At 47.1% G+C, this 11,514-nt stretch overlaps 2 protein-coding genes across 2 annotated transcripts; one reads left to right on the plus strand and one right to left on the minus strand.

The window, feature by feature from the left end:
* On the plus strand, positions 1–1,430 carry LOC127342438 (peroxidase 2). Its single transcript, XM_051368400.2, has 2 exons — positions 1–354; positions 464–1,430. The coding sequence occupies exons 1-2, from the start codon at positions 64–66 to the stop codon at positions 1,241–1,243; spliced, it is 1,071 nt and encodes a 356-aa protein (XP_051224360.1). The 5' UTR covers positions 1–63; the 3' UTR covers positions 1,244–1,430.
* An 8,542-nt stretch (positions 1,431–9,972) lies between these two features.
* Positions 9,973–11,194, minus strand: LOC139831291 (B3 domain-containing protein At1g49475-like). The gene is made up of 2 exons (XM_071820598.1): positions 11,105–11,194; positions 9,973–10,383 (listed from the first exon to the last, which is right to left on the minus strand). The coding sequence occupies exons 1-2, from the start codon at positions 11,192–11,194 to the stop codon at positions 9,973–9,975; spliced, it is 501 nt and encodes a 166-aa protein (XP_071676699.1).
* Between the last annotated feature and the right edge of the window lie 320 nt (positions 11,195–11,514).

The following is an 11,514-nucleotide window of genomic DNA, read 5'->3' on the forward strand; positions in this document are numbered from 1 at the left end:
CAAGTTTGCTTCATCCCATCTTCTCTCGAGCAAACCCCAAGACCCGAGCAGGAAGCTAGGAAGATGGCCAAGCTTGCCCTTCTCGCCGTGCTCTTCTCCTTGCTCGGCGCCGTGTCCTGCGAATTTCCAATCTATGCCGGCTACGGCTTTCCACCCCCGAATCCCAGTGTGCCCTATCCGCTCCCACCGGCTTGCCCTCCACTCAGCCCTGCCCCTGGCCTTAAGGTCGGCTACTATGCCGACAAGGACAAGTGCCCTCGGGCGGAGGACATCGTGAGGAAGGTCGTGGAGAAAGCCACCCCCGGCGAGAAGGCCGGGCTTATACGCCTCTTCTTCCACGACTGCTTCGTTGAGGTATTCATTTCTTGCGGTATTCTTCGTATATATAGTTTGTGCATGAAATGTAAGGTAATTAGAGTAGCTAGCTCACAAATGTTGCCCCTGCTGTCATGGTTCTCTTCAGGGCTGCGACGGCTCCGTCCTGCTCAGCGGCACGGACACGGAGAGGACGGCTGTCCCCAACCTCAGCCTGCGTGGCTTCGAACTGATTGAGGAGGCAAAGGCTAAACTCGAGAAGCACTGCCCAGGCATCGTCTCGTGCGCCGACATCGTCGCCTTCGCCGGCCGCGACGCCAGCTACAGCCTGAGCTACGGCAGGATCAACTACCGTGTGCCGGCCGGCCGGTACGACGGGAAAGTATCGCGCGCCAACGACACCTTCCAGAACCTGCCGCCGCCCTTCGGCGACCTCGCCCTGACGACGGCCATGTTCGCCGCCAAGGGGCTCAACCAGAACGAAATGGTCGTGCTTTCTGGCGCGCACTCCATCGGACGCTCAGCCTGCTCCTCCTTCCCCGACCGCCTCCCGCCGGCCGCCAACTCCAGCACCGCCATGGAACCCAAGCTCGCCGGGCAGCTGACCGCGACCTGCAGCGCCGGCAGCAGCGTAAACGTGCCGCAGGATGCTGTGACCCCCGACAGGTTGGACAACCAGTACTACAAGAACGTCATGAGCCGCGATGTGCTCTTCAACTCCGACGCGTCGCTCACCACGTCCTCGCAGACCGAGGACCTGGTGGAGTTCTATGCCGGTAACCGTCAATTTTTGAGTGGCAAGTTCTTAGGCCCAATCGTGTGGTACCATGACTTCGAAGATGCCATGGTGAAGATGGGCTACATCGGGGTGAAGACCAGCGCCGAGGGCGAGATCAGGAAGACGTGCGCGTTCATCAACAAGACCTAGTGCCCTACCTACACCGGTTGACGGTCTGGCCATCTTGACGCCCTGGACTAGTCACAACAATATTTCGTAGTATCGTGCTCTTTGGTGTGCTGTTCTAGTCATCCTTTCTTGTGTGCCCATTCATTTCGTTCATTTATTTGTACCATGTTTCTAATTCTTGTTTGACCACAACCCGTATTCTTTTCTATATTGAGATTCACGAGTTGGATTCTGTTAATGGATAATGTATGTGCTTTATGGATGATCTCTATGTTATTCCCACTGTCATTAGTAATTAGATTCCCCGGATGTTTTTTCTTGTTCACAAGTCAACACATCACTACTAGGAAAAGCCTTATTGCTGGCACACCTTAATTGCCTATTGTCAGCGCACCAACGCACGCCAGCGCTAGCACACCGGAGGTAACGGTTTATCGCCGATGCATCAGCCAGGTGTGCCGGTGGTAGCCTTGTTACTGCCGGCGCACCAGTCAGGTGTGCCGGCGGTATTTTTTTCAAAATTCAAAAAAAAGCTCAATCTAGATCTATATCTAGGTAGAGATCTAGGTCGTGACCATGTTCGTCGCTGTGGTTGTGGTCGTCGTTGTCATATGAAGGAGGAAGAGGCGGTGGTTGCTAGAGTGAGAGGAGGTGATCACCAGAGGGAGGTCGAGGAGTTGGTCTCCGGTGAGGAGGTGCTCGCCGGAGGGAGGGAGATGATGGAGGATCTAGGGGGAAGAAGGGGTACAAGTGGAAGATGAGGAGGGAGAAGGGGAAGATGAGGAGAAGAGAAGATGGCCAGAGGGAGGAAGAGGAGGAGGAGAAGTGAAAGAGGAGGGAGGGGAAATTGGAAGAGCAGGAGAAGGGCGCCGGCTGATTACAATTTATAGTGGTGTTACAGCCGGCGCACCACTATGCTCATGCGCCGACTGTAAGTTTTTTTTGAAACTTTTTTGCACCAAAATCTTAAACATCAGAAGACTCCTATTTCCTTTTTGATTTTGAGGAATATAAAAAATCGGTAAATGACCATAGGTCGTTGAAATCGGATATAACTTTTTCCGTACATACATTTTCATATGAAAAAATCGTAGGTCGTATGCAACCATAAAAGCCGTTTACCGAAACATGCCATCATTTTGCATAATTTATTGAAATTCATGTTTGCTATTTTTCCTAACAACTAGAACACATAATACATGGTCGTCTCGAAGAAAAAATGTCACCACTTACACTTGATGCACGGCTATATTGGTGCGCCGGTGGTAATCAATATACCTGTAGCATCCCAAAAAATTGAAATGTTAAATTAGTAAAATAAGTTGATTCAGTTGATTGGCTTTGTTCAAAATTTCAAAGGAAAATAAACTTTTCGAAACTTGTTTGACTTTTCTCAACCTCGTCTTAAAGCAACTTTTACCTGAGTGGATTAATATGACTATCCAAGTTGCTTGTATTTTGTTTCAACTATTTGGATTCTTAGTGACATTTAAAATAAGTATCAAACCATACCTAAAATATTAAAGAGAGGGACTAAAATGATTTTCCCAAATTATGGCAGAGTAATATTTTGATATGCCCTCTTGCTATTGACTTTTTTTATTTGAATTCTTGTATTTTTTTAAATATTTTAGAAACACATGTTTCACAAGAGAGAAGATAATATGACTTCTTCATTTTCATTTAAATAGTGAAATGGCTTGCGATGTTCTACAATGAACACACTACTTTTATGTGCATTTCTGGCATTGCTTGAATTGATTTGGGGCAATATACTAAATATAAACTAATTTAAAAATATTGCATAAGTAGCCCAACTGAGGCCAAAATATATAAATGTATTTTAGTATGTTTTGTATGGGAAACTCAATTCGGCTCCCGGGTGCATATGCTCCCTCTACCCAAAAAATATATTTTGAAGTGTTAAAAAAATTTGACAAAATAATCTACCTGTACATCTCCACAATATATGTGTGTTCGTCAAGTTTCACGAAAACCGATACTATTTGTGGTCTTTGTAAAAAAGAAAAAAATTATCATGTGAAAAGTCTTACTTTTAGCACCGAATTTTGTCTTTTTAACACATCACGACAAGTCTATTTTTTCATGAAATGACTTTGTGAGCGCATAGCATCACCATGTGCTAATTTTTTTTCAACTTTTCAAAAATTTCAAAACATATTTAAGATTCATTTCAAAATAAAGAAAGCGTATGCTCGAAAACACCACTCCCGCTTTTATATTGATCTAAAATGGATTCTCCGATCTTCAATATATACAGACCTGAACTCCTGGATACATCTCATGCCTTAAGGATGCATTTTTGCTACTGGATCTTGCCATCTTGGTGGGCGGGGACGCATGTAATAGCGTAGGCAAGGGCAGGCTAGCGTGGCGGTCTTCGGGTTAGAGAAGCAGAGGGCAAGGTGGCGGCGACAGAGGTGGTGAGCATGCTCGTGTGGTGGAGTGAAAAGTGGCGGAGGCGGCGGGCAGGCTCGCTTCGTCAAGATGGCGATGCGGCAGCAGCGAGGAAACCGTAGCGCTCGGCAGGGGAAGAATGCGAGGCGGAGCGCTGCAGCATGATTCGTCAAGATTTGTAGAGCTCGTGGGGAAGAGATCTATTTAACACTAGTAGGGAAAATGTTATAGGGCAATGCTCATTAATGGTAACATAGCAGAGAGTAGCGCACGTGACTAGTAGGTAACTCCCGGCTGTACTTGGGTCCAGAAAGTACCCGCAGTGCACGGCAATCGGGGCACATGGCTGCTATCTCCATACCGATCGCGTGTGCCTTTGCCCACCTGCTTCCAATATATTGGGCCGATGGACATGAATGAGCCAAAATACTAGTCGCGTGCCCTATTTTGGGCACGCTGCTTACTAATCAACTTAGTAGTAGCGTGCCCTATTTTGGGCACCCTACTACTTGTTTCAAGATTTGCACCCCGTGCATCAATATCGCTTTTTCAGTTTTGAAAGAATCATAGAAAATGATAGAAAATTCAAAAAAATAAAATCCTTCGAGATGGCCATGTGTTATGTCATCTAGTTTTAAGGAAAATTAAAAACCATGAATTTTGATATATTATGCAAAATAGGGTCATGTCTCGGTAAAACGACTTTTCTGGTTGCATATGACCTCCGATAAAAATCTTTTTATATGAAAATGTATCTTCGCAAAATTTTACATCCAATTTCATCTGCCTCCACGCGTTTATCGATTTTTTAGATTCCCAAAAATCAAAAAGAAAAACATAATTTTTTGAGGTTTTAGATTTCGCTAAAAAATCAAAATCTGATTTTTTAATTTTTTTTACCTCTCTCCACCTTCTCCCTTCCTCCTCTACCCCTTCTCCACCTTATCCCTCCTCCTCTTCCCATTATTTCCCTCCTCCTCTCCTCTTTCTCTCCTCCACCTTCTCCCCTCCTCCTCTTCCCCTGCTTTCCCTCCTCCTCTTCCCATTCTTTCACTCCTCTTCTACCCAAAGATGACCACCACCTCCTGCGACCACCTCCTCTCCGGCAATGAATGACGATGACCTCCTCTCCGACAATGGTAACCACGTCCTCTCCGACGACCACCTTCGACGCCCACCTCCGACTCCCTGCTCCGCCACCGCTCTACCACCGTCAACGACCTGTTCCTCTCAGACGACGGTGACCACCTCCGACGCTGTTCTCCGCCACCACCGATTCCCTGCATCGGCGACTAGATCCTCTCCTAGATCTCGTCAACACCACAAAGAGGTGACATGGACTCGATTGCTTTTGTTTTTTGGGTGTTTTGTGTAAAATCACGTGGACAGCTGGGCACTGGCCCCAGCTTTTTTTAAAATTGCAAAAAAAAAAATGGTAGCGGACCGGATGAGGGCATGCGACTAATAGCTTATTGGCATCATGCCGGATGCGCACTGATGTCTACACACGCTTCTATTCTTGTAGACAGTGTTGGGCCGCCAAGTGCAGAGTTTGTAGAACAGCAGCAAGTTTCCCTTAAGTGGATCACCCAAGGTTTATCGAACTCAGGGAGGTAGAGGTCAAAGATATCCCTCTCAAGCAACCCTGCAATTACGATACAAGAAGTCTCTTGTGTCCCCAACACACCCAATACACTTGTCAGGTGTATAGGTGCACTAGTTCGGCGAAGAGATAGTAAAATGCAAGTGATATGGATGAATGAATATGAGTGATAATAACATTCTGAAATAAATATGGCAGCAAGTAAACATGCAGTAAAATAGTAAATAAACGGTGATTCGATGCTTGGAACCAAGGCCTATGGATCATACTTTCACTAGTGGTCACTCTCAACAATGATATCATAAAGGAATATAAATATAAGCACTTCATTATGCTACTCTGAACTACTCTCTGGTTGGATAACGCACACTAATTCACCGCGTAGGGTTGCAAAAGCAAACCTTAATGATGTATTCCAAAGTACTAATGAACTCCCCACGCTGCACTTTGAGAATTCATAGGAGGTACTAACACATCACAATTTCATAGAGACATCCAACTCAAATCATAATTCAGTGAACAAGTATTCTGTGAAATATAGCCTAAGAGACCCACACGGTGCACACACTCCACCTTTACACACGTGAGACAAGGAGTCTCCGGAGATCACATAAGTAAAATCCACTTGAATAGCATAACGACATCTAGATTACAAAGCTCATGGTCATATAAAGATCACACCATGGGAGAGAGAGATAAACCACATAGCTACCGGTAGAGCCCTCAGCCCCGGGGGAGAACTACTCACTCCTCATCATGGGAGCCAGCAATGGCGACGGAGATGGCCGTGGAGTCGATGGAGATTGTTCCGGGGGCAATTCCCCATCCCGGCAGGGTGCCGGGACAGAGACTTCTGTCCCCCGGATCTTGTCTGCGGTGGCGGCGGAGCTACGGAACTTTTCATGGACGGATGCTGGTATCTTTAGGGTTTTAGCGTCGGGAGCTTTATATAGGCGGAAGTGCGAGGTCGGTGGAGGCCTGGTGGCCCCAGACCACCCCTAGGAGCGGGCCAAGGCCAGGCCGCGCCTAGGGTAGGTCTGGCCACCCTGTGGCGCTCCTCCGTCTCTTCTCTGGACTCCGTCTTCGCTCCGGGAAAAATAGGAACTTTGGCTTTTGTTTCGTCCAATTCCGAGAATATTTCCTGTACAACTTTTCTAAAATACAAAAACAACAGAAAACAGGGAACTGGCACTGTGACATCTTGTCAATGGGTTAGTGCTGAAAAATACATAAAAGTGCCACGAAGTGTAAACAAAACATATAACAATTGTTGTAAAACAAGCATGGAGCATCAAATATTATAGATACGTTTGCGACGTATCACGCACACGAGTAGTACAGTATACTTTTCGGTTCGTTCGAGTTTTTTTTCTTTTCTCTCATTTTTTCAATTTCAGTTTGGTTCTTTTCTGTTTTATTTTTTGGTGTGTATTTATGTTTAAAATGTTTAATTTATTATCTATGTTTTTATTTTTAGTTTGTATTTTTCTTTTTATATATTACAAAAATTATCCAAATAAATTTTGAAATTCATATAAATAACATAAATATTCATAGCTGACAAATATTTCAAGTAACATAAATATTCATATCGAAAAAACATTCAATTAAAGGTTATTATTGAAAAATTGTTTAAATAATAATAATTTTTTTTGGGAAACCTCAAAATGAGATTCACGCTTTTATTGAAAAAAGTTCAAAAAATGAGCTAGGGAGGTCCTCGACCCATCCATAGGCTTATTCTCACCAAAAGGGCAGGAATCTTCCCATTGCGAATCACCTTAAGGCCTATATTCCTACTCGAAACGAGTCGACTGGGGCCAGAGCACAAGCAAGCCCAAAAGAAATTAAGAGAGAAAAAGGAAAAGAAACAACGTCGACATCGACGGATCGACGAAAACGAAGATGAATAGCAATTGTTTCGCCCTCCAGGAAAATTCCCACCACATTCCTAGCACCGTGAACCACTACGTACCGACCATCATCTCAAAGACAGGTAGCAACAACAACTACGCAACTACCTGAACTGATCCTAGGGTTTCGCCCGGTATGGTATGGGGAGCGGGGAAGTGGTACACCCCGTGGCCTTCACGAAGGAATATCGATACCCGCAAGCATCACCGCGTCATTATTGAGACGGCAACGATTTCTCCCAAACCCAAAAAAACCACACCCACGGATGATCCGAAGCGCACCAAAAAACTTGCCACCCACCACCACATGCCAACACACTCTTGCAATCACCTTCGTCATCTCACCATGGCCCATGTTGTGAGGCCTGCAAGATCGAGAAGAAGGGACTCCGGAGAGGGACGACAATACAGTAGCATGCTGGAGGGAATGACCTCCACCGCCGTCGGCAGTAGGTGACCGGATGTAGCCGCAAGGACACACTAGGCCCACACAGGCCCGACTGGGGCCAAATCGGGCCCGTAATGACCCACCCCCGCACCACAGCAGGCACACCACTATTTACACCTCTCCTAGCACGACTACACGCTCCTCGGTTCGTTCGGGGCACCACCACCATGCCTAAGGTGACCCACCCATCCCAAAAGTCCCAAATCTAGGCCGGATTCTCCAATGCCGACTCACCCTACACTCTTCATGCTATCTTCAATGACAAATGTCATGAAAGAACCACGACATTTGCGCCCACCGTGGGGCGAGTTGACAACTGGATTCAGTCAGCCGAGCGAGATCCCTCATCAACAGCTAGACCTCTTCCGACCGAGTCATGTACTTCACACGACATGATTAGTGGAACCTATACAAAATTCAAAAAATCGATGACTCGCCATCACACGCATTACTTATTCTATCCAGGCCACCCCGTGCAAAATTCAAGGAGTTCCCTGACCACCAATCCGCCAATTCTCTACTACCTAATAAGAATTTTGGTGTTCGATTTCCTGCCAAGCTACTGGTCCGTCGATTTCTTCACCGCACCTCCGAGCGCTGACAACTGGGCCCGTCCGAAATCAGCAAACCCTCGTGAAATCCATGCTCCTCCTTCGCCCCCATGCTCTCTCACACACATCTCGCTAGCCGCCGGTAACTCCGCAGCTAAGCGCCCGTCCCGTGTCCTCTCCAGCGTATCTATCCTCTCCTACTCCCCTGTCACCCAGAGCTTGAGAACGACGATATTCCGTTTGCCGCCCTTTGCACCGCACCACCTATTGTGGATATACTTCATGGGTTGGCTCTACCCGAATCCGCATCGACATAGTTAGTCGATTCCGTACCGACATCAGTTATCCGGATCCTTACGTGTATGTCAAGTTGTACCTAGTTAGGATAGCGCTATTAGAGCCCGACCTGGACTACTCCTTGTAAACCGTAGATCCTGGCGCCTTTATAAGCCAGATCCAGGGAGCCCTTCAGGCAGAACCAATCCTCTTATTGTAATTGCCCACTTGTTTCCCTTATAGTGAATTATAGCAGCACATAGGGTTTTGCCACTGTTGCGAGATCCGAAGCTAGGAAACTTGTGTCGCGCCATCCCAGTAGATTCCCGCCTTTCGCCCACCTCTCTCACCATGCCGTGAGGTACCATCCATGGCATACTCGTCATTCACACAATGATAGTTGGTACCCACCGTAGGGCAAGAGGCGCTTGGAGGGCGGATCTGTGCCGGGCCCACCTTCCCAGGCATCAGCGACACCGTCACCATCGGGTGCGTCCTCTACGCCGGCAACGTTCCCGTCGTCCCCAATGACGAATCTTGGGTTCCGGCTAGGAGAAGCCCCACCTGTTACACGATCATCCCAATCGGCGGCATCCACGTCTTCATCGGCGACATCGGCAATGAAGAAACCGATCTGACGTCAAGACCAGCATGGACCATGGCCTTTGAGTTGGATACGTTTGTGGAAGATACATATGGTCAGGAATCCCCTCGAGATGTTTACGCATTAGATCTGGAAAAGTCAAGGCCCACCCAAATTGCCCTGCGGTATAGGTGATGACGGTGGAAGACCGATGCAGATCCACCATGCCTAGCAATGTGTTTGAACGTGTCATAGAACAAGATGCTGACAGTGCTTCCTCTGTCCACAAGTGACTTGCTTAGCCTGAAGACCTTGATCTTTGGCCTAATGACCAGCGCGACCCTGTCAATGTCCGCATGTTGAACTAGGCTTTCTTCTTCGCACTCTCGGATCACTTGCTTGGAGAGGGGGAAGTTCCACTATGTCCAGATCATTCTTGTTCCGTTCTTATGGGGCGCGTTTGGTAGCCTGCATCCATTTCGTGCACCACTAGCGCAGTGGGAAGAAGCCCCTGTGCGTCCAAGACGGGCCATGGGCCAGAAAAGCCACGTTGTTTGGTGGCCTTCACAGAGTTTTTTTGGCCCCGTGGAGATTTGGGCTCTGCCCATTTGGTAGGTCGGTTTTCAGGGCTAGTAGCAGCCCAGAAGGGCGCCACTATTGTTTGGTTGCAACCCAAAATCCGCTTCTGGTTACCTCTTCCCTTCAGTGGTGAGGTTACCAGCGATCAACATCAAAAGCAAGAACACAATCATAGACGACACACAACTTAGCACTGATCATAAACGACACAAGTTCACGAAACCCCATTGTTCAGACACGATCATAGTTCTGGACACAGCAGACAAGATCATAGTTCAGCACACTTGACACGAACGGCAACTAGACACGACATGGTAGCAGGTTAGCTTCAAACATGATGCTCGGAGACGACACACCTGGTGTCATCGCCATGGTACGGTCACCTGCTCACCACCTCAGTGCAAGTGTGGTCGAAGATGACCACACTGTACTCGAAGGAGGACACCTTCTTGAAGGTGAGGAACTGGCCTACCTTTAGCTGATGGGCGATGGCGAAGGCCACCCACCCCTGGTCGATGAATGGATCATTTCCTTCTCTCCTCGTAGTCATCCTCCAGTTGCATCCAGTGTTGGTGGTGACGATGATGTTGGAAGGGATTTCTCCGAACCACTTGACGAAAGCTTGAGGGATCATGAGCCGGCCGAAGGTGGGCTTGAAGATGATGCGGAAGAAGTGGTCCGGCCATACGTACTCGTGGAAGTGGCCGACGTTAGCCGGCCTTCCACGACGCTTCTTCGCCGGTCCCTCGTCGGAAACCTCAGCAGGTGACCCAATCATGATCTTCTCAGTCTGCCACAAGAACACATGCCATTAGAGGTGTGCCTGCTCACAAGTAGTTATGAAAAGGGACATTGATAACATTACTAAGGCCTCATACATTGCCTCACACGCAGGCATAGGGAGTGGCCACAAACTAAGTGTAGTGTGCAACTGTGGCACACATGACTAAGTTTGAGGCCACCACCTAACCTTCCATTGTGCCCTTGTTGAATCATTGCCAACGCAAATGAGGCCTCATACATTTGGTCACATGGCAGGCGGAGGGACTGTCCCCAAATTAAGTCTAGTGTGCAACGAATATGGCACACATGACTAAGTTTGAGGGCAGCACCCTGCCTTCCGTTGTGACATTGTTCAATCATTGGCCAATGCAGAACTGAAGAAGCAGAAACATGCAAAGCAAGGTAGCAGAGGCCTCATACTATGAGGACATATGGAGGAGATGTTTGATCAGAACCAATGGGATGGTCATGTTCAGTCATGCCATAGGTTCTGATCAATCATCTCCTCATACGTACTATGATCCCAGGTTATAATCATCGGCCTAGTTCAATCAGAAACAACACAAGTAGCAGTTCAAATTGAGTACATTACGAGTGGTACTTAGGGTACATTACAAATTCTACTTAGGGTACATTACAAATTCTCCTACAGTACATCTAGAACACATTCATCACTCATCACAAGTAGCCCTGATCCTCTTGAGCTTATCCTTGATTGCAAAGTTCACTTGAAGCAGATTGTATATGTCATACTCTAGCTTTATCTTCTTAGCCTCCAAAGCCTTTCTTTCAGCCTCCCATTCCTGTTTCTTAGCCATCGTCACTTGTTCTTGTGTTCTCTGTAGATTCTTGAGCATATCAACTTCGTTCTTCAAGTCCTCCCACTCCTCTTGCGTCTGAACAAACTAGCGCGACTCAGCTGAATCTTTCGCACAGCAATCACAACATGCTAAACCCCAACACAAAAAAACCTTCCCCTCTCTGTATGCACAGTAAAATCTAACAGTTTCACCAATCGACAGTCCGATCTAAGATGGAGATCTAAGTAAATTGATACCGTGAACACCAAGAACAGGACAAGAACAACAAGCAATGGCAAGAAACACCTTGCAAACATCAATCCGAACCATATCCTAAT

Source organism: Lolium perenne, chromosome 1 (genome assembly GCF_019359855.2).
Source record: "Lolium perenne isolate Kyuss_39 chromosome 1, Kyuss_2.0, whole genome shotgun sequence".
Lineage (NCBI taxonomy): Eukaryota > Viridiplantae > Streptophyta > Magnoliopsida > Poales > Poaceae > Lolium > Lolium perenne.